Source organism: Bombina bombina, chromosome 6, assembly GCF_027579735.1.
Source record: "Bombina bombina isolate aBomBom1 chromosome 6, aBomBom1.pri, whole genome shotgun sequence".
NCBI lineage: Eukaryota > Metazoa > Chordata > Amphibia > Anura > Bombinatoridae > Bombina > Bombina bombina.
This window is the reverse complement of record NC_069504.1, coordinates 268,200,295-268,226,873: the sequence shown is the minus strand read 5'-3', so window position 1 is coordinate 268,226,873 and position 26,579 is coordinate 268,200,295. Positions and strand designations below refer to the sequence as shown.

The following is a 26,579-nucleotide window of genomic DNA, read 5'->3' as shown; positions in this document are numbered from 1 at the left end:
GCATCAACTTCCTCTAATGCTAAACAAGAGGGAACTTTTGCTCAATCCAAGACGGTCTGGAGACCAATCCAGACCTGGAAAAAAGGTAAGCAGGCCAAAAAGCCTGCTGCTGCCTCTAAGACAACATGAAGGAACGGCCCCCTATCCGGTTACGGATCTAGTAGGGGGCAGACTTTCATTCTTCGCCCAGGCGTGGGCAAGAGATGTTCAGGATCCCTGGCCGTTGTAAATTATATCCCAGGGATATCTCCTGGACTTCAAAGTTTCCCCCCCAAAAGGGAGATTTCACCTTTCACAATTATCTGCAAACCAGATAAAGAGAGAGGCATTCTTACACTGTGTACGAGACCTCCTAGTTATGGGAGTGATCCATCCAGTTCCAAAGGAGGAACAGGGACAGGGTTTTTACTCAAATCTGTCTGTGGTTCCCAAAAAAGAGGGAACCTTCAGACCAATTTTGGATCTAAAGTTCTTAAACAAATTCCTCAAAGTTCCATCATTCAAGATGGAAACTATTCGTACCATCCTACCAATGATCCAGGAGGGTCAATATATGACTACAGTGGATCTAAAGGATGCTTATATTCACATTCCGATACACAAAGATCATCATCGGTTTCTCAGGTTTGCCTTTCTAGACAGGCATTACCAGTTTGTAGCTCTTCCCTTTGGATTAGCTACAGCCCCAAGAATCTTTACAAAGGTTCTAGGGTCGCTTCTGGCTGTCCTAAGGCCGCGGGGCATAGCAGTAGCCCCTTATTTAGACATCCTGATACAGGCGTCAAACTTCCAAATTGCCAAGTCTCATACGAACGTAGTACTGGCATTTCTGAGGTCGCATGGGTGGAAAATGAACGGGGAAAAGAGTTCTCTATCCCCACTCACAAGAGTTTCCTTTCTAGGGACTCTGATAGATTCTGTAGAAATGAAAATTTACCTGACGGAGTCCAGGTTATCAAAGCTTCTAAATTCCTGCTGGGTTCTTCATTCCATTCCGCGCCCTTCGGTGGCTCAGTGTATGGAAGTAATCGGCTTAATGGTAGCGGCAATGGACATAGTGCCGTTTGCACGCTTACATCTCAGACCGCTGCAACTATGCATGCTCAGTCAGTGGAACGGGGATTAAACAGATTTGTCCCCTCAACTGAATCTGGACCAAGAGTCCAGGGATTCTCTTCTTTGCTAGCTATCTCGGGTCCATCTGTCCAAAGGTATGACCTTTCGCAGGCCAGATTGGACAATTGTAACAACAGATGCCAGCCTTCTAGGTTGGGGTGCAATCTGCAATTCCCTGAAGGTTTAGGGATCGTGGACTCAGGAGGAGTCTCTCCTTCCAATAAATATTCTGGAACTAAGAGCGATATTCAATGCTCTTCAGGCTTGGCCTCAGTTAGCAACTCTGAGGTACATCAGATTTCAGTCGGACAACGTCACGACTGTAGCTTACATCAACCATCAAGGGGGAACAAGAAGTTCCCTAGCGATGTTAGAAGTTTCAAAAATAATTCGCTGGGCAGAGATTCACTCTTGCCACCTATCAGCTATCCATATCCCAGGTGTAGAGAACTGGGAGGCGGATTTTCTAAGTCGTCAGACTTTTCATCCGGGAGAGTGGGAACTCCATCCGGAGGTTTTTGCACAACTGATTCATCGTTGGGGCAAACCAGAACTGGATCTCATGGCATCTCGCCAGAACGCCAAGCTTCCGTGTTACGGATCCAGGTCCAGGGATCCCAAGGCGACACTGATAGATGCTCTAGCAGCGCCCTGGTCTTTCAACCTGGCTTATGTGTTTCCACCGTTTCCTCTGCTCCCTCGACTGATTGCCAAGATCAAGCAGGAGAGAGCATCGGTGATTCTGATAGCACCTGCGTGGCCGTGCAGGACCTGGTATGCAGATCTAGTGGACATGTCATCCTTTCCACCATGGTCTCTGCCTCTGAGACAGGACCTTCTACTTCAGGGTCTTTTCAACCATCCAAATCTAATTTCTCTGAGGCTGACTGCCTGGAGATTGAACGCTTGATTTTATCAAAGCGTGGCTTCTCCGAGTCAGTTATTGATACCTTAATACAGGCACGAAAGCCTGTCACCAGGAAAATTTAACATAGGATATGGCGTAAATATCTTTATTGGTGTGAATCCAAGGGTTACTCATGGAGTAAGGTCAGGATTCCCAGGATATTATCTTTTCTCCAAGAAGGTTTGGAAAAAGGATTGTCAGCTAGTTCCTTAAAGGGACAGATTTCTGCTCTGTCTATTCTTTTGCACAAGCGTCTGGCAGATGTTCCAGACGTTCAGGCATTTTGTCAGGCTTTAGTTAGAATCAAGCCCGTGTTTAAACCTGTTGCTCCACCATGGAGCTTAAATTTGGTTCTTAAGGTTCTTCAAGGAGTTACGTTTGAACCTCTTCATTCCATAGATATCAAACTTTTATCTTGGAAAGTTCTGTTTTTGGTAGCTATTTCCTCGGCTCGTAGAGTCTCTGAGCTATCTGCCTTATAATGTGATTCTCCTTATCTGATTTTTTTATACGGATAAGGTAGTCCTGCGTACCAAACCTGGGTTCTTACCTAAGGTGGTATCTAACAAGAATATCAATCAAGAGATTGTTGTTCCATCCTTGTGTCCTAATCCTTCTTCGAAGAAGGAACGTCTATTACACAATCTGGACGTGGTCCGTGTTTTAAAGTTTTACTTACAAGCTACTAAAATTTTCATCAAACATCTGCTTTGTTTGTTGTCTACTCTGGACAGAGGAGAGGTCAAAAGGCTTCGGCAACCTCTCTTTCTTTTTGGCTAAGAAGCATAATCCGCTTAGCCTATGAGACTGCTGGACAGCAGCCTCCTGAAAGGATTACAGCTCATTCCACTAGAGCTGTGGCTTTCCACTTGGGCCTTTAAAAATGAGGCTTCTGTTGAACAGTTTTGCAAGGCGGCGACTTGGTCTTCGCTTCATACTTTTTCAAAATTTTACAAATTTGATACTTTTGCTTCTTCGGAGGCTATATTTGGGAGAAAGGAACCACTGCCTGTAAAACCTTCCATTTAAGTACCTGCCTTGTCCCTCCCTTCATCCGTGTACTTTAGCTTTGGTATTGGTATCCCACAAGTAATGGATGATCCATGGACTGGATACACCTTACAAGAGAAAACACAATTTATGCTTACCTGATAAATTTATTTCTCTTGTGGTGTATCCAGTCCACGGCCCGCCCTGTCATTTTAAGGCAGGTAATTTTTAAATTTAAACTACAGTAACCACTGCACCCTATGGTTCCTCCTTTCTCGGCTTGTTTTCGGTCGAATGACTGGCTATGACGGTTAGGGGAGGAGCTATATTACAGCTCTGCTGTGGGTGTCCTCTTGCATCTTCCTGTTGGGAATGAGAATATCCCACAAGTAATGGATGATCAGTGGACTGGATACACCACAAGAGAAAAATAAATTTATCAGGTAAGCATAAATTGTGTTTTTAATTGTATAACTTTAAATGTATCTAAACTGAAATTTTTTCAGAGATTAGTATAATTTATGAATTAAACCCATTTCTTTCTTATGACACGGTGAGTCCACGGGATCATCAATTACTGTTGTGAATATCACTCCTGGCCAGCAGGAGGACGCAAAGAGCACCACAGCAGAGCTGTTAAGTATCACTTCCCTTCCCACAAACCCCTGTCATTCTCTTTGCCTCTAGTGCAAGGAGGAGGTGAAGTAATTAGGTGTCCTGATGAATTTCTACAATCAAAATAAAAAAATAAAATCTTGAAGTCAGGGCAGGATTGCTCTGATCTTCCATCACAATCTGGTTATAGCTGTACTCCACATTAGTCTCTTCAGCAGGGCTGTGGTAGCTTTAAAGTAAGGAAAACGCAGCAAAGCACACTTTACAAGTTCCTATCATTGTTGTTGCCCATGGTATAGAAAGCCTGAGTAGGTTTACTGTCTTTCTTTTCTCTACAGATCTCTGTGAGGAGTGGCATCCTCTCATATCAGGTAGGCTATCCTCCTGCCGGACGGCTAGACTACAGGTAAGTGCCTTTTCATCTTCTGGGTGGGAGACTGGCACTAAGAGGGTTAAGGAGCCTTCTCTGCAATTTTATGTGGGACAGATATATCCTTTAGAGGATATTTTAGGCAGGATGTGGGCAATGTTGACAGGAGACTAGGGGTTAATAAGAGATCCCCTGATTATCTGGGTTCATAACTACATGGCTTTATGTGATCACAGTATCAGCTTTTTTTGTGTAGTGCATTACACTGTTATTCTGCTGCGTATTTTGATGGCGGTTTCCTAGCATAAGTTACCGCCACACTGCCTTGTGAGTAGGAGCAGTCTTAGAGTTCACCGATACTGTACTTGCTTAGCACAGGATTAAGCTGACTTTTTTGATGGCTTGGTCGCATGGTAGAAAGAAGCGCAATGTTAAAAAAACAAAGTTGCGCACTTGATTCCCATGCTGTAATGTGCTTCCGCCTCCTTCACTGAGTAGGAGTTGAGGCGTCATTTTGTTTTTTTGCCGGGTCCGGTCATGTGACCCGCCTCTGTCTCATCCGGCTGAGAACAGAGCTTATTTGCCTTTCTTTCTTGCAAGGTGTATCCAGTCCACGGATTCATCCTTACTTGTGAGATATTCTCATTCCCTACAGGAAGTGGCAAAGAGAGCACACAGCAGAGCTGTCCATATAGCTCTGGCTCCGCACCCCAGTCATTCTCTTTGCCGCTCTAACAAGTAGCATCTCCACGGGAGGGTAAAGTGAATGTGGTGGTAGATTTGTAGTTTTTATATCTTCAATCAAAAGTTTGTTTTTTTTAAATAGTACCGGTTTGTGCTATTTACTCTCTGGCAGAAATAGGATGAAGAATTCTGCTGAGAGGAAAACGATTTTAGCATGTTGTAACTAAAATCCATTGCTGTTCCCACACAGGACTGAGGAGTACAAGAAAACTTCAGTTGGGGGGAACAGTTTTCATTAACTGCTTTGAGGTATGTTTCAGTCATCTTTTTTCTAGTCAAGACAAGATAATGCTAGAAGACTGACAAGATTCCCCATGTGGGAAGGGTAAGCCATGTTCTGAAACTTAGTATAGAACTAGAGGCTTATTTAAGTGGGCTCAATAGACTGGTTATCACTTTAACAGTGCAGCCGATTATTTTGTTTAGAAAAATACTCTTTATTGACACTTTTAAGCACTTTTGAGGTGTTTTTTGGGGTTTTATTCCACATGGTATTATTTTAAGTCACCTAAAATGGGTTCTGAAGGCCCCACAGCTGTGGAGTGGGAGGGGCCTAATTTTGCACCTCAGTTGCGCAGTTTATTCTGACAAGATTTCCCTGCATGCTGCTTCACATGGGTCCAGAGACTGCTTAAGGACTTCAGGAGGCTGGATTTTATCAAATTCAATCCTTAAGGGAAGGTAGGGCCACAGCAGGCTGCTTTGGCAAGGTGCTGTAGTTTATTAACCGGTTGTTTGCTTTAGGCGTCTCCGGTTTTGGCATTAAAGGGTTAATCAGGCTGAAACTTGCTGTGCAATCATATCAAAGCATTAGGCACATACTGTAAAAATTTCAAGAGATTTGGTTCATTTTTCAGTTTTGTAAAATTGTGTGCGCTTTTATTATCTTAAAGGCACAGTACCATTTATTGCAAATTGTATTTTTTATTGCATAAAGTGTTTTTCCAAGCCTGCTTGTGTATAATACCAATCTGTTAAACATGTCTGACACTAAGGAAAAGCCTTGCTCTGTGTTCAGAAGCCATGGTGGAACCCCCACTCAAAGTGTCCCAAGTGCACTAATGTGTCTATACACTTTAAAGATCATATTGTGTCACTTAAAAATATAGCCCTAGATGATTCTTTGACTGAAGGTAATGAGGATAGTCCGCCGTCCTCTCCCCATGTGTCATCACCAGTTACGCCCGCTCAAGCGATACCTAGTACCTCTAGTGCATTAGCACCTATTACATATCAACAACTGGCGGCAGTCATGGATAATTCCCTTGCGGCCTTTCTATCCAAACTGCCAGTTTTCCCTAAAAAGCGCAACAGCTCTGTTTTGAGAACAGATGAGGAGCAGTCGGAAGCTTTGGGAGGTTTATCTGTTGTACCCTCACAACACTCTGAAATAGGGGCGAGGGATGTTATGTCTGAGGGAGAAATTTCTGATTCAGGAAAAGTTTCTCAGCGGGCAGAATCAGATTCACTAGCTTTTAAATTTAAATTGGAACACCTCCGCGTACTGCTTAGTGAGGTCTTAACTCTGGTGGTCCCAGAGAAATTGTGTAAAATGGACAAATATCTAGAGGTCCCTGTATACACTGATGCGTTTCCGATCCCTAAGAGGGTGGCGGATATTGTTGATAGGGAGTGGGAACCTGAGCAAAGAGAGAGAGTCTGCCCCCTAGCAGATCCGGTCCCGGATCGGGGGCTACCCCTTCATGCTGTCTTAGTAGCAGCTGCAGGCTTCTTGGCCTGTTTACCCTTGTTCCAGCCCTGCAAAGGTTTCCAGGTTGCCTTGGGCTGTGAAGTGTTACCCTCTTGCTTTGCGGTAGCAGAGGCTGAAGCAGGACCGCTCCTGAAGTTGCGAAAGGAACGAAAATTAGCCTTGTTTTTAGCCTTAAAAGGCCTATCTTGCAGGAGGGCATGGCCCTTTCCCCCAGTGATATCCGAAATAATCTCTTTCAACTCGGGCCCGAAAAGGGCCTTTCCCTTGAAAGGAATATTCAGTAATTTTGTTTTAGACGACACATCGGCCGACCATGATTTAAGCCAAAGCGCTCTGCGTGCCAAGATGGCAAAACCAGAATTTTTCGCCGCTAACTTAGCTAATTGTAAAGCGGCATCTGTGATAAAAGAATTAGCCAGCTTTAGAGCCTTAATTCTATCCATAATTTCGTTATATGAGGTCTCCGTCTGGAGCGACTCCTCCAGCGGCTCAAACCAGAAAGCCGCTGCAGAAGTTACAAGAATAATGCAGGCAATAGGTTGGAGAAGGAAACCTTGTTGAACAAATATTTTCTTTAGTAAACCTAATTTTTTATCCATAGGATCTTTGAAAGCACAACTGTCTTCAATTGGTATGGTTGTGCGCTTGGCTAGTGTTGAATCTGGCCCCTCTACCTTAGGGACCGTCTGCCACGCGTCTCGCCTGGGATCAGTTATGGGGAACATTTTCTTAAAGATAGGTGGGGGAACAAAAAGGTATACCTGGTCTTTTCCCACCATATCTAGAGGTCCCTGTATACACTGATGCGTTTCCGATCCCTAAGAGGGTGGCGGATATTGTTGATAGGGAGTGGGAAAGACCAGGTATACCTTTTTGTTCCCCCACCTATCTTTAAGAAAATGTTCCCCATAACTGATCCCAGGCGAGACGCGTGGCAGACGGTCCCTAAGGTAGAGGGGCCAGTTTCAACACTAGCCAAGCGCACAACCATACCAATTGAAGACAGTTGTGCTTTCAAAGATCCTATGGATAAAAAATTAGGTTTACTAAAGAAAATATTTGTTCAACAAGGTTTCCTTCTCCAACCTATTGCCTGCATTATTCTTGTAACTTCTGCAGCGGCTTTCTGGTTTGAGCCGCTGGAGGAGTCGCTCCAGACGGAGACCTCATATAACGAAATTAAGGATAGAATTAAGGCTCTAAAGCTGGCTAATTCTTTTATCACAGATGCCGCTTTACAATTAGCTAAGTTAGCGGCGAAAAATTCTGGTTTTGCCATCTTGGCACGCAGAGCGCTTTGGCTTAAATCATGGTCGGCCGATGTGTCGTCTAAAACAAAATTACTGAATATTCCTTTCAAGGGAAAGGCCCTTTTCGGGCCCGAGTTGAAAGAGATTATTTCGGATATCACTGGGGGAAAGGGCCATGCCCTCCTGCAAGATAGGCCTTTTAAGGCTAAAAACAAGGCTAATTTTCGTTCCTTTCGCAACTTCAGGAGCGGTCCTGCTTCAGCCTCTGCTACCGCAAAGCAAGAGGGTAACACTTCACAGCCCAAGGCAACCTGGAAACCTTTGCAGGGCTGGAACAAGGGTAAACAGGCCAAGAAGCCTGCAGCTGCTACTAAGACAGCATGAAGGGGTAGCCCCCGATCCGGGATCGGATCTGCTAGGGGGCAGACTCTCTCTCTTTGCTCAGGCTTGGGCAAGAGATGTTCCCGATCCCTGGGCATTAGAGAGAGTTGCTCAGGGATATCTTCTAGAATTCAAGGACTCTCCTCCAAGGGGAAGGTTCCACATTTCTCGTCTGTCTACAGACCAGACAAAGAAAGAGGCGTTCTTACGCTGTGTAGAAGATCTACTCAAGATGGGAGTGATATATCCAGTTCCAATTACAGAACAAGGACTGGGGTTTTACTCAAACCTGTTTGTGGTTCCCAAAAAGGAAGGAACTTTCAGACCAATCCTGGATCTAAAAATTCTAAACAAATTCCTCAGAGTTCCATCTTTCAAGATGGAAACCATTCGGACAATCTTACCGATGATCCAGGAAGGTCAATATATGACTACCGTGGATCTAAAGGATGCATACCTTCATATTCCTATCCACAAAGATCACCATCAGTTCCTAAGGTTCGCTTACATTACCAGTTTGTGGCCCTTCCCTTTGGGTTGGCCACCGCTTCCAGAATTTTCACAAAGGTGCTAGGGTCCCTTCTAGCGGTACTGAGACCGCGGGGCATTGCAGTAGCACCCTATCTGGACGACATCTTAATACAGGCGTCGTCTTTTCCCAGAGCCAAGGCTCATACGGATGTTGTTCTGGCCTTTCTAAGGTCTCACGGGTGGAAGGTGAACACGGAAAAAAGTTCTCTGTCCACGCTCACAAGGGTTCCCTTCCTGGGAACATTAATAGACTCTGTAGAAATGAAAATATTTCTGACGGAGGTCAGAAGGTTAAAGCTTCTAAGTACTTGCCGAGTTCTTCATTCCATTCCTCGGCCATCTGTAGCTCAGTGCATGGAGGTAATCGGATTAATGGTAGCAGCAATGGACGTAGTCCCTTTTGCTCGAATTCATCTCAGGCCTCTGCCATTGTGTATGCTCAAACAGTGGAATGGAGATTATGCAGATTTGTCTCCTCAAATCCAACTAGACCAGAAAACCAGAGATTCTCTTCTCTGGTGGTTGTCTCAGAATCACCTGTCGCAGGGAATGTGCTTCCGCAGACCGGAGTGGATCATTGTAACGACAGACGCCAGTCTGTTAGGCTGGGGTGCGGTCTGGGGCTCCCTGAAAGCTCAGGGCCTATGGTCTCGGGAAGAGTCTCTTCTCCCGATAAACATTTTGGAACTGAGAGCGATATTCAACGCGCTCCAGGCATGGCCTCAGCTAGCGGCGGCCAAGTTCATCAGATTTCAGTCGGACAACATCACGACTGTAGCATACATAAATCATCAGGGAGGAACAAGGAGTTCCTTAGCGATGAAGGAAGTAACCAAGATAATCAGGTGGGCGGAGGATCACTCTTGCCATCTATCTGCAATTCACATCCCAGGAGTAGACAACTGGGAAGCGTATTTCCTAAGTCGTCAGACTTTTCACCCGGGGGAGTGGGAACTCCACCCGGAGGTATTTGCTCAGCTGACTCAGCTATGGGGCATTCCAGAGTTGGATCTGATGGCGTCCCATCAGAACACCAAACTTCCTCTTTACGGATCCAGGTCCAGGGACCCCAAGGCAGCATTGATAGATGCTCTAGTAGCGCCTTGGTCCTTCAATCTGGCATATGTCTTTCCACCGTTTCCTCTTCTCCCTCAGCTGGTAGCCAGAATCAAACAGGAGAAGGCCTCAGTAATTCTGATAGCGCCTGCGTGGCCACGCAGGACTTGGTATGCAGACCTAGTGGACATGTCATCTGTCCCACCATGGACACTGCCAATGAGGCAGGATCTTCTAATACAGGGTCCATTCAAGCATCCAAATCTAGTTTCTCTGCAGCTGACTGCTTGGAGATTGAACGCTTAATTCTATCCAAGCGTGGGTTCTCAATCAGTCAGATACTCTGATCCAAGCTAGAAAACCTGTCACCAGGAAAATTTACCATAAGATATGGCGGAAATATCTTTGTTGGTGTGAATCCAAGGGTTACTCGTGGAGTAAGATTAGGATTCCAAGGATATTGTCTTTTCTCCAAGAAGGCTTGGAGAAAGGTTTATCAGCTAGTTCCTTAAAGGGACAGATATCCGCTCTGTCTATCCTTTTACACAAGCGCCTGGCAGAAGTGCCAGATGTTCAAGCGTTTGCACAGGCGTTAGTCAGAATCAAGCCTGTCTATAAACCTGTGGCTCCTCCATGGAGTCTAAATTTAGTTCTTTCAGTTCTTCAAGGGGTTCCGTTTGAACCTTTACATTCCATAGATATTAAGTTATTATCTTGGAAAGTTTTTTGTTTTTGGTAGCTATTTCTTCTGCTCGAAGAGTTTCTGAATTGTCTGCTTTGCAGTGTAATTCACCCTATCTGGTGTTCCATGCAGATAAGGTAGTTTTGCGTACCAAACCTGGTTTTCTTCCTAAAGTTGTTTCTAATAAGAACATTAACCAGGAAATCATTGTTCCTTCTCTGTGTCCTAATCCAGCTTCTAAGAAGGAACGGCTTTTACACAATCTTGATGTGGTTCGTGCTTTGAAATTCTATTTACAAGCAACTAAGAATTTCAGACAAACATCTATCTTTGTTGTCTATTCTGGTAAGAGGAGAGGTCAAAAAGCGACGGCTACCTCTCTTTCCTTCTGGTTGAAAAGCATCATCCGATTGGCTTATGAGACTGCTGGGCAGTAACCTCCTGAACGAATTACAGCTCATTCCACCAGAGCTGTGGCTTCCACTTGGGCCTTCAAGAATGAGGCTTCTGTTGAACAGATTTGTAAGGCAGCGACTTGGTCTTCACTGCATACTTTTGCCAAATTTTACAAATTCGATACTTTTGCTTCTTCGGAGGCTATTTTTGGGAGAAAGGTTTTGCAAGCAGTGGTGCCTTCCGTTTAGGTTACCTGTCTTGTTCCCTCCCTTCATCCGTGTCCTAAAGCTTTGGTATTGGTATCCCACAAGTAAGGATGAATCCGTGGACTGGATACACCTTGCAAGAGAAAACAGAATTTATGCTTACCTGATAAATTACTTTCTCTTGCGGTGTATCCAGTCCACGGCCCGCCCTGGCAATTAAGTCAGGTTAAAATTTCTTGTTTAAACTACAGTCACCACTGCACCCTATGGTTTCTCCTTTTTCTCCTAACAGTCGGTCGAATGACTGGGGGGCGGAGCCAGAGGGGGAGCTATATGGACAGCTCTGCTGTGTGCTCTCTTTGCCACTTCCTGTAGGGAATGAGAATATCCCACAAGTAAGGATGAATCCGTTGACTGGATACACCGCAAGAGAAAGTAATTTATCAGGTAAGCATAAATTCTGTTTTTGTAGATGTCTGACGTTCCCTATAATGAATATGTAGAACGTTTTTTGAGGGAACCAAGAATATTTTTTCTGTTATGTGTTAAACATCACTAATTATACTGTGCCTGTTACACTGTTATTTAAATTAACTTTTTAAAGAGGCAGTCATGTGTTTTAAATATAAATTGAATTTTGCCTTGTCGTTTTTTTTTTCTTTTCACAAGTTCTCCAGTGGCTCAGAAGTCCCTGGATCAACTCCAGACACTAAAATGTTTACAACAGTTTCTCCTTTCACGTCCAAAGCCTCTATGGCGTCACCGGAAGTGCCCTGCGGTTCCTCATAATTTCCTGGAGGAGTTATTTGCCTGCAGAATGCTGCTTAGGTCTCTCTTGAATATCTGTGGCATTATCCGCTTTTCATATTTCAGTGGAAGATCACAGGAGGAAGTGTGATTAAGATTCAGGTTTCTGTTTCGCCTGATGCTACTCTGATTGCCTTCCTCGTAGGTGTGATGAGGATAAGTCAGTAGCCTCTGAGGGTAAAATCTCAGATTTTGACAGTATAATTCCTTTATCTGATGTTGAAGTAGTATCTTCAGATTTCAGCCTAAACACCTATGTGCGTGTTTATAAGAGGGTCTGGCTGCATTGGAGCGACTCCGAAACATCTGTCTTTGTCAATCCTTAGGAAATCTAGGGAACTTTATAGATAATAGGATTCCCTTTTTTCTCTTTTGGCAGTTTTTCTTATACCTATCCATGCTAGACAGGAATGCCAGGGCTACTCGTGGAGTTTCCCTGTTCCCTATCTTTAATAGGATGGTTTCCTGTTCTTGTCTCCATTAAATATCATACACGCGTTGCCTAAAGTAGTAGGACAATTCTACTCTGGCTAAGAGAATTATGATTTCTAGAGAGAATGATGTTCCACAGGTTGACTTGACTAAGCTTTTTACAGGGACATGTGGTCTTGCCACTGTGTCAAGTGAGGCATCTTGTTTGTGCGACGCCTTGTCTGTTTCAATTGCTAGGGATTCCTTGAGAGGAGATCTAGAACGGATTTAAGGCTCTTAAGCAAGCCAATCCTTTTACTTCTGATGCCACCATGCTAGTCTTCAAGCAGGGATCCAAGATATCTATCTTGTTCTGCTAGCCCTCAGGGCTTTGTGGCTATAGTCATGTCAGTGGGGTTTTCCTCTTCATTCAAGCCTCTGGTGTTTCCTGATAAGAGTAGGACCTTGTTTGGTTCGGATCTGACAGGAATAGTTCTGATATTTCTGTTTTAGACGAGATGAAGTTTGCCCCAATCCGGGATCAATCCAGGTGGGGGACTGTATCTTTCTGTTTATCTTCAAACATGGATACGAGATGTCCCAGATAGGCTGTGGACATAGTTGCTCAGGGTTACTACATAGTAGTATTTCTTTCCTCCCTGAGGCTGTTTTTCCATCTATCAGTTTATCGGTAAGCCAGATAACTGAGGAATTTTTGTAGTATTTTGGGACTTCTTTTCCTTGTGAGGTATTGTTCCAGTTCCTGGCCAGGAACAGGGTCTAGGATTCATCATATGATAGACCTAAACTGTCTCAACAATTAGTTTCTCGAACGTAAACAGTCTTCCCTTTGGTCTTGCCATGGCTATCAAAGAGGGCTATATTGCTTTGGTGCCTTTCCGGATGTCATGATTCAGGCGTCATTTTTCCAACAAGCAGACTGTCATACAGAGACCTTGTTGCCTTCTCATTCCACAGATGGAAGTGAATCTGAAAATGAGTTCCCTGGTTTTAGCTACAGGGTTAGTTCTTAGGATCCATATTGGTTGCCCTACCTATGTATTTTTGTCAGAGACAAATTAGAGGATTTCTTCCTGTTCCCTTCTTTCGGCTCTCTACTATTTGATCCTCCAGTGCCTCTCAGGGTTTGGAGGCATTTGTCATTGGACATCATTCCTTTAATTCCATCTGAGAGTCTGTAGTTATGCATGTTCACATAGTGGATGGTAAATGCCCTGGACTATAAAAGATCACAGGTTCTACTCCCGGCAGGGTCGACCCAGCCCTTCTTCCTTACGAGGTCGATAAATGTGTGGCATTAAATTGGGTAATAACAAATCTATTCAGCTGCCGACTTGGCTAATTCTGTGAGCGAGCGCTGAAAAAGCGCTTTGAGCCCCACTGGGAGATAGGTGCTATATAAATTCTAGTTATATGAGATTCCTCCCTGTGAATCTGCGATAGAGCTCTCGCTTAGCTTGCGAGAGGTAGCAGGACCATTGGTTGTCTCCATGATATTTTGGTTTCTCAGGAGTATCTGTCTCGGAGCACATATTTCCAGAGACATTCCTGACTAATAGTGAACACGTTCGCTAGCTAGTTGGGTTGCGGACTAGGGACTTGTCAATGCTCTGCTGACTTGGCTCAGTTACCTTTCAGGTTTTAGTTTTAACATTTTCTTCTCAGTGGTTCCTTTGGCCGCCTGGGAGGTACCTGGTGTTCCTTGTCATGAATGGCATGGGTTGCCTGGTGGACAGATTCCCAATTCGTTGCTTATCCTCCACTTTCTGAAGTTGATTTCGGGAGTGGAGAGTTGCTCAGGCCGCTCTGATAGATGCTGACGGTTCCTTGGGGTTCAGGCTGGTATTCCTGTTTTCTTCTGGTTGTTCTCCTTCCACAAGTCATTGCTCGCATCAAACAGGAGTGTGTGTCGGTTATCTAATAGTCTGCGTGTCCTCACAGGCTCTGGTATGCAAACCTAGTGGGAAACTGGAATCTGTGATGGTATAAAACAAACACACAGAAGGGCGCCTCCTAGTGTAATAAAGTACAGATGGTGTACAAATATGTGATAACAGATGTTCAGGTACTTACAAGTGTGGCAGCACTCACTCGTGCTTAATAGTGCATACTGGAATCTCTGTCCCAGCTCACTGTTCTTTTCCCACAGGTCTCAGTCTAGGCTGTAGTCTCCAACCGCAAACAAACATGGACAGGCTCTCAGTCAAGTGATAAGTTTTAAAATCACTTTTATTAAAACAACGGATGCCTGAGGAAACAGCAAGCTAGCTGAGAAAGTAGTTGCATTTTAATACACAGTGATATATGTATACACTGTGTTTTTAAAGACCATTGTTTTAATGATGGCCACGGAAACAGCCAAAATATACCCTAATAAAACAATATCCGAAACTGAACGTACGTAGGAAGGGGAATGCAGTTAAAATACAATGATTGTAGGATCTCGATACTGTGAATCGCTGGAGAACACTAATATAAAAATGGAGGGTATGTTAAGAGTGAAAAAATTGTTGTTTAAACGTGTAAAATATACCAAATAGTGAAATACAAATCTATTTAGATGTACAACATTAAATACTGTGATGTAGGAAAAAACTGTGATGTAAAAAATATAAAAAGTGTGAAATAGCTGTGATGTAAAAAATATATCAACGTAGTGCTATGATGTGTAATACAAAAGTTAATATTGATTAAAAGCTGGATATAAAATGCTAATTAAAAATTGTGTGTATATATATATATATATATATATATATATATATATATATATATATATATATATATATATATATATATATATATATATATATATATATATATATATATATATATATATATATACAGAAAAGTATGGTTATAGCAATAACACAATAGACAGATAAGTTGGTTATAACAATGTGGCGTATAGACAACTAAGAGGTGGGTGCCGGCACAAACATAAAGCTAATAAGAGATCTCTAGGTCATCTAATTTAAAATATAATTTTTTTGATAAAGTCCAAATATAAGTCCAAATAAAAGGAAAAAATCCTTATGAAAGTGATAACGATGAGATCCTGGTACAAATCTTAAAGAAATCCTATGTCCATAAACACTTGAAATCTGGATACCGAATAATACCTAAATGGAGAAGAAAAAAACTATATACAAATTGCGTATGTGGGTTGTGTCTTGAGAAAGGCCCTTTTATAGGGCTGAAACGGATGTTATTCTAAACAGGATTTGTGAGGCTATCTATCATTCCAGGATCGATTGTTTGGGTGAGTGTAATACCGATAGATCCCACCCCATATACGTAATTTGTATATAGTTTTTTTCTTCTCCATTTAGGTATTATTCGGTATCCGGATTTCAAGTGCTTATGGACATAGGTTTTCTTTAAGATTTTTACCAGGATATCAGTTATTTTTTCCTTTTTTTTTTTTTTAACTTATATTTGGACATTTTTATCAAAAAATTATATTTTAAATTAGATGACCTAGAGATCTCTTATTAGTTTTGTGTGTGCCAGCACCCACCTCTTAGTTGACTATATGCCACATTGTTTTATTGGTCCACTGTTGTAACAATTTTATTGTCATTGTTATAACCAACTTATCTCTCTATTGTGTTATTGCTAATCATACTTTTCTGTTTTTATCTCTCTCTCTCTCTCTCTCTCTATATCTATATATATATATATATATATATATATATATATATATATATATATATATATATATATCCTCCAATTTTTAATTAGTATTTTATATCCAGCTTTTAATCAATATTAACTTTCTTCTACTAGATACGAGTCCACGGATTCATCCTTACTTGTGGGATATTATCCTCCTGCTAACAGGAAGTGGCAAAGAGCACCACAGCAGAGCTGTATATATAGCTCCTCCCTTCTATCCACCCCCTGTCATTCTCTTTGCCTATACTAGTAATAGGAAGAGGTAAAGTGAAAGAGATGTTAAAATGATAGTTTTTATTTTCTTCAATCAAGAATTTTTTGTTTTAAATGGTACCGGTGAGTACTATTTTTTCCTCAGGCAGCATATGGAAGAAGATTTCTGCCTGGAGGTTGATGATCTTAGCAGTTGTCACTAATATCCAGATGAGTTCCCACAGAATGGCTGAGGAGTACTAGAGGAGCTTCAGTGTGGGGAACGTTTGCACGCTACAAGCATTGAGGTATGTTCAGTCATATATTTTCTGAAGAGACTGATATTTCAGAACAGGCTGACATAGTTCCCTTGAGGGAAGGGGTAAGCCGTAAACCTATAGATAAGAAGGGGTATTACTGGAGACCTGTGTGTGAATCATTTATGGGTGATTAGACACTGGGGCAGCATGACGTTTTTATTGGCACAAACGGTTTTATAATCACTGGTGCTGGGCATTGTGCTGGGGGTTTTCACTTGGCTTATTGTACATTTAGGGTACTTAAACCCACATGGCTAGTTGCTGTACCGCTTCATTGCGGGGTTTTTTAGGCTGAGAGTACATTGCATATGATGGGCGGGGCCTAATTTTCACGCCTCAGATGCGCAGTTGATCTTCACAGAAGGCAGCAAATTTCAGCTCCGGTTGGGCCCAAACTAGAGAGATAGGCTACCGGAGTCATTGTGAGACTTGTCAGACCCCTGAGGGCCTGTGGCGAGGTGCAGGGGGTTGTTAAGCTGTTTTTCATAACGTTTTGGGAATAACGTTTTTTTCTTAGAGGGTTAATTTGTCCCTTACTTGTTGTGCAATATTAGGCTACAATACAAAAAGGATTTATGCTAAAATTGTGAACGTTATAGCATTTTGAAGCAGATTTTAAAAGATTGTGCGCTTTTTTACTTCTTAAAGGCGCAGTACCGTTTTTCAAACTTGGTGTTTTTTCAATAAAGTAAGTGTTTTCAAGACTTTTTGTGGTTATTACTAGCCTGTTCAACATGTCTGACATTGAGGAAAGTCAATGCTCTGTTTAGAAGCCATTGTGGAACCCCCACTTACATTGTGTCCCTGTTGCAGGATGATTCTCAGTCTGAAGAAAATCAGGTTATGCCATCCAATTCTCCCCAAGTGTCACAACCCTTAACGCCCACTCAAGCGACGCCAAGTTCTACTAGTGCGTCTAATTCTTTTACTCTGCAAGATATGGCTGCAGTTACGTCTACTACCCTTACAGAGGTATTATCTAAACTGCCAGGTTTACAGGGTAAGCGCAGTAGTTCCGGTATTAAGGTAAATGCTGAGCCCTCTGATGTTTTATTGGCCATTTCTGATGTACCTTCACAGTGTTCTGATTTGGGGGTCGGGGTATTGCTGTCTTAGGGAGAGCTTTCAGATTCAGGAAATGTTACCTCAGACAGATTCGGACGTGATGTCCTTTGAAATTTAAGCTTGAACACCTCCGCCTGTTACTCCGGGAGGTTTTAGCGACTCTGGATGATTGTGACCCTATTGAGATACCACCAGAGAAATTGTGTAAGATGGATAAATATCTAGAGGTTCCTACTTACACTGATGTTTTTCCAGTCCCTAAAAGAATTTCGGACCTTTTTGCAAAGGAATGCGATAGACCAGGCATTCCGTTCTCTCTCCCTCCTAATTTTAAGAAAATGTTTCCCATATCTGACACCATTCGAGATTCTTGGCAGACGGTCCCTAAGGTGGAGGGAGCTATTTCTACCCTAGCTAAGCGTACAACTATACCTATTGAGGACAGTTGTGCTTTCAAAGATCCTATGGATAAAAAATTAGAGGTTCTTCTAAAGAAATTGTTTATTCATCAGGGTTTTCTTCTACAACCTATAGCGTGCATTGTCCCAGTTACTACTGCAGCAGCTTTTTGGTTCAAGGCTCTAGAGGAGTCTCTTAAGGTTGAGACCCTATTAGATGATATTTTGGATAGAATTAAGGCTCTCAAGCTGGCTAATTCTTTTATTACTGATGCCGCTTTTCAAATGGCTAAATTAGCGGCGAAAAATGCAGGTTTTGCCATTTTAGCGCGTAGAGCGTTATGGCTTAAATCTTGGTCTGCTGATGTGTCATCAAAATCTAAGCTTTTAGCTATTCCGTTTAAAGGTAAGACCCTATTCGGGCCTGAATTGAAGGAAATAATTGCTGACATTACTGGAGGTATAGGTCATGCCCTGCCTCAGGATAAGACTGTTAAGATGAGGGCTAAACAAAATAATTTTTCGTTCATTTCGAAACTTTAAAGGAGGACCCTCTACTTCCTCTTCCACCACAAAGCAGGAGGGGAATTTTGCTCAATCCAAGTCAGTCTGGAGACCTAACCAGGCCTGGAATAAAGGTAAACAAGCTAAGAAGCCCGCTGATGCTACCAAGACAGCATGAAGGGGCAGCCCCCGATCCGGGACCGGATTTAGTAGGGGGCAGACTTTCTCTCTTCACTCAGGCTTGGGCAAGGGATGTTCAGGATCCCTGGGCATTAGAAATCGTGATTTCATCTTTCACGTTTGTCTGTAGACCAGACAAAAAGAGAGGCGTTCTTACGCTGTGTAAAAGACCTCTATACCATGGGGGTAATTTGTCCAGTTCCAAAACTAGAACAGGGACAGGGGTTTTACTCAAATCTGTGGTTCCCAAAAAAGAGGGAACTTTCAGACCGATTTTAGATCTAAAGTGCCTAAACAAATTTCTCAGAGTCCCATCGTTCAAGATGGAGACTATACGAACAATTTTACCAATGATCCAGGAGGGTCGATATATGACCACCGTGGACCTGAAGGATGCGTATCTTCACATTCCTATCCACAAGGATCATCATCAGTTTCTAAGGTTCGCCTTTCTGGACGAACATTATCAGTTTGTGGCCCTCCCCTTCGGGTTGGCTACAGCTCCCAGAATCTTTACAAAGGTGCTAGGGTCCCTTCTGGTGGTTCTCAGGCCACGGGGCATAGCAGTGGCGCCCTATCTAGACGATATTTTGATTCAGGCGTCAACTTATCTGACCAAATCTCTCACGGACATCGTGTTGGTTTTTCTAAGAACTCACGGTTGGAAAGTGAATATAGAAAAGAGTTCACTAGTTCCACTAACAAGAGTTCCATTCTTGGGAACTCTGATAGACTCGGTAGACATGAAAATATTTCTGACGGAGGTCAGAAAGTCAAAGATTCTAAATACTTGCCGAGCGCTTCAGTCCATTCCTCGGCCATCAGTGGATCAGTGTATGGAAGTCATTGGATTTATTGTTAGCGGCAACGGACATCGTTCCGTTTGCTCGCTTTCATCTCAGACCACTGCAGCTGTGCATGCTCAGACAGTGGAATGGGGATTATGCAAATTTATCTCCTCAGATTGATCTGGATCAAAAGACCAGAGACTCTCTTCTTTGGTGGTTGTCACAGGATCATCTGTCCCAGGGAATGTGCTTCCGCAGGCCAGCATGGGTAATAGTGACGACGGACGCCAGCCTCTTGGGCTGGGGTGCAGTCTGGAGTTCCCTAAAGGCTCAGGGTGTTTGGGCTCAGGAGGAGTCTCTCCTACCAATCAATATTCTGGAATTGAGAGCAATATTGAACGCGCTTCAGGCGTGGCCTCAGTTGGCTTTGGCCAAATTCATAAGATTCCAGTCGGACAATATCACGACAGTAGCATATATCAATCATCAAGGGGGAACAAGGAGTTCTCTAGCGATGATAGAGGTTTCAAAGATAATCCGATGGGCAGAGGCTCACTCTTGCCATCTATCTGCAATCTATATCCCAGGAGTAGAGAACTGGGAAGCGGATTTTCTAAGTCGTCAGACTTTTCATCCGGGGGAGTGGGAACTCCATCCGGAGGTGTTTGCATCATTGATTCGTCAATGGGGCACACCGGAATTGGATCTGATGGCATCTAGTCAGAATGCCAAACTTCCTCGTTACGGGTCCAGGTCACGGGATCCCCAAGCTGTACTGATAGATGCTCTAGCAGTACCTTTGTCGTTCAGCCTGGCTTATGTGTTTCCACCATTTCCTCTCCTGCCTCGTGTGATTGCAAGAATCAAACAGGAGAGCTTCGTTAATCCTAATAGCGCCTGCACGGCCACACAGGACTTGGTATGCGGATCTAGTGGACATGTCCTCTCTGCCACCGTGGAAACTTCCGTTGAGAAAGGACCTTCTCATTCAAGGTCCGTTCCAACATCCAAATCTAACTTCTCTGCAGCTGACTGCCTGGAGATTGAACGCTTGATCTTATCTAAGCGGGGATTCTCTGAGTCAGTCATTGATACTTTGATTCGGCTCGCAAGCCTGTCACTAGGAAAATTTACCATAAGATATGGCGTAAATATCTTTATTGGTGTGAATCCAAGGGCTACTCATGGAGTAGGGTTAGGATTCCTAGGATTTTGTCTTTTCTCCATGAAGGATTGGAGAAGGGGTTATCAGCTAGTTCCTTTAAAGGGAAAAAATTTCTGCTTTGTCAATTCTACTACATAAGCGTCTGGCGGATGTTCCAGACGTTCAGTCCTTTTTTCAGGCTTTAATCAGAATCAAGCCTGTATTTAAACCTATTGCTCCGCCATTGAGTTTGAATTTAGTTCTTCAAGGGGTTCTGTTTGAACCCATGCTTTACATAGATGTTAAGCTTTTATCTTGGAAAGTTTTGTTTTTAGTTGCTATCTCTTCTGCTCGAAGAGTTTCGGAGCTTTCTGCGTTGCAATGTGATTCGCCTTATCTTATATTCCATTCTGATAAGGTGGTTTTGCGTACAAAACCTGGATTCCTTCCTAAGGTTGTTTCAAATAAGACTATTAATCAGGAAATTGTTGTTCCTTCTTTGTGTCCTAATCCTTCTAATAAGGAGCGTCTGTTACACAACTTGGATGTGGTTCATTCCTTGAAGTTTTACTTACAAGCGACTAAGGATTTCCGTCAAACATCTTCTCTATTCGTTGTTTATTCTGGAAAGCATAGAGGTCAAAAAGCTACGGCTACCTCTTTCTGGCTGAAAAGCATCATCCGCCTGGCATATGAGACTGCTGAACAGCAGCCTCCCGAAAGGATTACGGCTCATTCTACTAGAGCTGTGGCTTCCACATAGGCTTTTAAAAACGATGCTTCTGTTGAACAGATTTGTAAGGTTGCGACTTGGTCCTCCCTTCATACTTTTTCCAAATTTTTCAAATTTGATACTTTTGCTTCTTCTGAGGCTGTTTTTGGGAGAAAAGTTCTTCAAGCAGTGGTGCCTTCCGTTTAGGTATCTGTCTTGTCCCTCCCGTTCATCCGTGTCCTGTTGCTTTGGTATTGTATCCCACAAGTAAGGATGAATCTGTGGACTCGTCGTATCTAGTAGAAGAAAAGGAAATTTATGCTTACCTGATAAATTGATTTCTTCTACTATACGATGAGTCCACGGCCCTCCCTGTCTTTTTAGACAGATTATATTTTTTCAAAACTTCAGTCACCTCTGCACCTTTTAGCTTTTCTTTTCTCTTCCTATACCTTCGGTCGAATGACTGGGGGTGGAGAGAAGGGAGGAGCTATATATACACCTCTGCTGTGGTGCTCTTTGCCACTTCCTGTTAGCAGGAGGATAATATCCCACAAGTAAGGATGATTCCGTGGACTCGTATCGTAGAAGAAATCAATTTTATCAGGTAAGCATAAATTTCCTTTTTGTATTACACATCATAGTACTACGTTGATATATTTTCTACATCACAGCTATTTCACACTTTATATTTTTTTCATCAGTTTTTTTCCTACATCACATACTTAACATACCCTCCATTTTTATATTGGTGTTCTCCAGTGATTCACAGTATCGAGATCCTACAATCATCATTGTATTTTAACTGTATTCCCCTTCCTACGTACGTTCAGTTTGGGATATTGTTTTATTAGGGTATATTTTGGCTGTTTTCCGTGGCCATCCTTAGTATATCTATTTAATAATATTTTTCCTTTCCACATCATATCTGACATGGGCTAGTACTTTTCTATGATCCATCTGGACTATATTTGTATCCTAGTCAGACCGTATCTTCTTGATCCCATATTGTAATTTTGTTATAGGATTAATATTTTTGTATACATTGTTATATAATTTGTGGACCTTTACCAATTTTCCTATTAATATATTGTTTTATGTAGGAGATTAATTCTCCATGAATAAATACTTTTTAACCATATATTGGTACATCAATCTGGGTTTATTTGTTCACTTATCCACAATTAGTTTATTCATTCATAGTTATTATATATACCTATATAAGGTGGCTGAAAGGGATTACCTATTCAACCTGTGAAATACTTTAGCTTTTGGCGCTCCTATACCTCAAATATTTGCCATTACTCCAAGATTCTGTTAGGGAGTCTTTTTATAGTGTAGCTTGTATTCTATCTAGGCGCCGGTTACTAAATAACTAATTACCATTGCTTTTCTGCGTACCCTGTCAACATTTCAAAATTGATATTTTTGCCTCGGCTGAGGTTTTTGGGACATAGTTTTTTCGAGCAGTGGTGCCTTCTGTTTTGGTTACCTGTCTCGTCCCTCCCAAATCATCTGTATCCTCTAGCTTGGGTATTGATTCCCAACAGTAATTGTTGATTCCGTCACCGTGGACTCACCGTGTCATAAGAAAGAAAACAAAATTTATGCTTATCTGATAAATTTCTTTCTTGACATGGTGAGTCCACGGCCCTCCCTGTTTTTTTCAGACTGTTTTGTTTTTAACAACCTCTAGCACCTCTGCACCTTGTGTTAATTTTCTCCTTTTCCTTCGGTCGAATGACTGGGGTTTGTGGGAAGGGAAGTGATACTTAACAGCTCTGCTGTGGTGCTCTTTGCCTCCTCCTACTGGCCAGGAGTGATATTCCCAACAGTAATTGATGATCCCATGGACTCACCGTGTCAAGAAATAAATTTATCAGGTAAGCATAAAGTTAGATTTTTGTATTAATTCATTTCAAATGTAATATTACCTTAGTATAAAGTCCTACCTCACAATAAGTTAAACTGTATATTCTTTTCACATAGCAAACACATGAATACCTATGTTGAAGACATTCTGACCAGAATACAAGATTTGCTTGAGTTGTCTCCACCAGTAAGTTGGATTTTATTTTCTTCATATTAGATGAGCAATCTATTTAAGTGTCAGTAAAATGTGTTTTATGACAAAAAATTAAGCAGCCTTTGTGTGAATCATTGCTCTAATAGGTATAATTAAATGCTTACATTTAAAGTTGCCAGTGTCTGTTATGGATGTCCTCGCTGGCCGCCCACCAAGCCACTCCTATTGTGATAGTGTATTTTTTTTTGTCCAACTGTTTAACCATAAGAAGGCTGCCGCCTGCTCCTTTTCCTCCTATCAAAGCTCAAACACAAGCTTTGCTTGTCTGTGCAGCTTGATGTGCATGGTCCTAAAGTCTTCGGTGTAGCAGCTCACTGATAGCATCACAATCAGTATTCAAGGGATTGGTTGCTCGATGTTAGTGTAAAAAAAGAAAGAAAAGTTGTTGTAGCATAGGGTGGCCGGCATATAAACCCTCCATGTAAGTTTATGGATGTTTTTAGCATTGCCAGATCAAAGACTAAGGGCTTGAGATTGTAAATGAACTCTAAGGCGTATTATTGAAAGCCCCGTTCTGTGACACAGATCTTCCTTTAGCTTACATGGATTTGCAGGGACAGATAAACAGCCTTCTGAAAACTTTTGAAAGTTCTACAAGTAACTATTACACTTTTTTCAAGACAAAAAGGGATTTACCTTTTCTATCAGCAAAAACTGCTATCCATGTGGTCTAGTATGTGGAGGAGTGCATGCTTCTGCCATGTGTCCCCCAGGCCTGTGCTAACCGTTGCCAATATTTTATGTGACATCAGCTAAGACCTGTACAAACTATTCACCTGTCCTATGGACAGAAAATTGTAAATGATGTAAACTTTTGTTTTCCTAATAGTTTGACCCTAATCCATTTATATTGCATTAACGAATAAAAAATAACAATTCACCCCACACTTCCTAATGCACCTTTCGCAAGTTGGAATGGTTTGATGGGCACTTCTTACGTACCATTTAGTCAAGCTGCTCCCACAACAGCTCAATAGGGTTGAGATCTGGGGACTGTGTTGGCCACACCATTAAAGACAGAATACCCGCTGACTGCCTCTTCCCTAAATAATTCTTGCATAGTTTAGAGTAGTGCTTTCGGTCATTGTCCTGTTGTAGGAAGACATTTTCTCCAATCAAGCGCAGTTCACAGGGTATTGCATTGCGTTGCAAAATGGAGTGATAGCCTTCCTTCTTCAAGGTCACTTTTACCCTGTATAAATCTCCCACTTTACCACCACTAAAGCACCCCCAGGCCATCAAATTACCTCCAACATGCTTGACTGGCATCAAGCAGTCCTCCAGCATCTTCATTTGATCTGTGTCTCGCATGTTGTTCTTTGTGATCTGAACGCCTGAAACTTAGATTCGTCTGCCATAACACTTTTTTCCAATCTTCCTCTGTCCAGTGTCTGTTTTGCCCATCTTATTTTTTTTATTTTTTATTGGCCAGTCTGAGAGATGGCTTTTTCTTTTGCAACACTGCCTAGAAGGCCAGCATCGCATAGTTGCCTCTTCACTGTTGATGAAGTAGTTGGAGCCAGTTTGTTCTGAAGGGAGTAGTACACCGCATTGTACAAGATATTTTGTTTTTTGGCAGTTTCTTGCATGGAATAGCCTTTATTTCTCAGAACAAGAATAGGCTGACAAGCTTCAGAAGAAAATTCTTTGTTTCTGGCCATTTTGAGCTTTTATAATTGAACCCACAATTGCTGATGCTCCAGATTATCAATTAGTCTAATGGTCAGTTTTATTGCTTCTTTAAGTAGCATGTCCGTTTTCAGCTGTGCTAACAAGTTGTTTTTTTTTGTTTTTGTTTTTTTTTTAATGCTCAATTAGCCTTTTTAAATTAAACTTTGATTAGCAAACACACTGTGCTATTGGAACACAGGACAGATGGTATGCCTATGTAGATATTCCATTAAAAATCAGCCGTTTCCAGCTACAATAGTTATTTACAACATTAACAAAGTTTACACTGTATTTCTGATTAATTCGATGTTATTTTAATTTACAAATAAAATGGCTTTTCTTTTGAAAACAAGGTCATTGCTAAGTGACTACAAACCTTTGAACATTAGTGTGTGTATGTATGTTTCATTGTAATGTCATGTTTATAAAGGCAGAACTATTCTTAAAAGTGATCTATAACACAATTTTGCTGCCATCATTTTTATCTGATGATTTATCCCCACAGTGAAGAAATATCAATTTCATGGAAAGGCAACCGTTATTTGTCTCAAAAAATTATTTCTTTCATGTAATTGGCAAGAGTCCATGAGCTAGTGACGTATGGGATATACAATCCTACCAGGAGGGGCAAAGTTTCCCAAACCTCCAAAATGCCTATAAATACACCCCCTCACCACACCCACAATTCAGTTTTTACAAACTTTGCCTCCTATGGAGGTGGTGAAGTACGTTTGTGCTAAGATTTCTAAGTTGATATGCGCTTCTCAGCGTTTTGAAGCCCGATTCCTCTCAGAGTACAGTGAATGTCAGAGGGATGTGAAGGGAGTATCACCTATTGAATGCAATGGTTTTCCTCACGGGAAATCTATTTCATAGGTTCTCTGTTATCGGTCGTAGAGATTCATCTCCTACCTCCCTTTTCAGATTGACAATATACTCTCATCTTCCATTACCTCTACTGATAACCGTTTCAGTACTGGTTTGGCTATCTGCTATATGTGGATTGGTGTCTTGCGGTAAGTATGTTTTCATTACTTAAGACACTCGCTATGGTTTGGCACTTTATGTATTAATGTAAAGTTCTAAATATATGTATTATACTTAAATTTGCCATGAGTCAGGTTTATGTATATTCCCTTTTGCAGACTATCCGTTTCATATGTGGGAAAAACATATTTCATTAAATTTTTGCGGGCAAAATTAGGCTCGCGAGGTTGCAAAATGCTGATGTTTATTGCGTCATTCTTTTTGCGAGAATATTTTTAGCGCAAAGGTACGTCCGGTGACGCAAATTCGTAATTTCCGGCGTCTTAGTTGACGCCGAGTTTCCTTGCACAAGGTTGCGTCTGCAATGATGCAAGTGTCATTTCCGAATGATGTTGGCGCCAAAAAATTTTTGTTTTGCGTCGTACTTGGCGCCAAATAATTTCATTATTTAAGCCCCATTCCTATATGCCTCTTGCCTTTTTCTATGTCAGAGGGATATGCTGTTTGCATTTTTGTCCCATTTCTGAAACTGCCATATAAGTAAATTGATAATTTTGCTTTATGTTTTTTTTTCTCTTACATTTGCAAGATGTCTTAATCTAATCCTGTCTCAGAAACCACTGTTGGATTCCTGCTGCCTGATAACAGTTCTACCAAAGATAA

The 26,579-nt window shown here is 42.0% G+C and overlaps 1 protein-coding gene across 2 annotated transcripts in view; it reads left to right on the top strand.

Annotated features, from left to right (window-relative positions):
• The window catches only part of XPOT (exportin for tRNA), a gene marked incomplete in the record, with an annotated part of 287,196 nt that overhangs the window by 124,514 nt on the left and 136,103 nt on the right, over nucleotides 1-26,579 (top strand). For both annotated transcript variants that reach the window (XM_053716840.1, XM_053716839.1), the window contains 1 exon segment: nucleotides 23,162-23,231. In XM_053716840.1, the coding sequence (XP_053572815.1) occupies nucleotides 23,162-23,231 (70 nt within the window).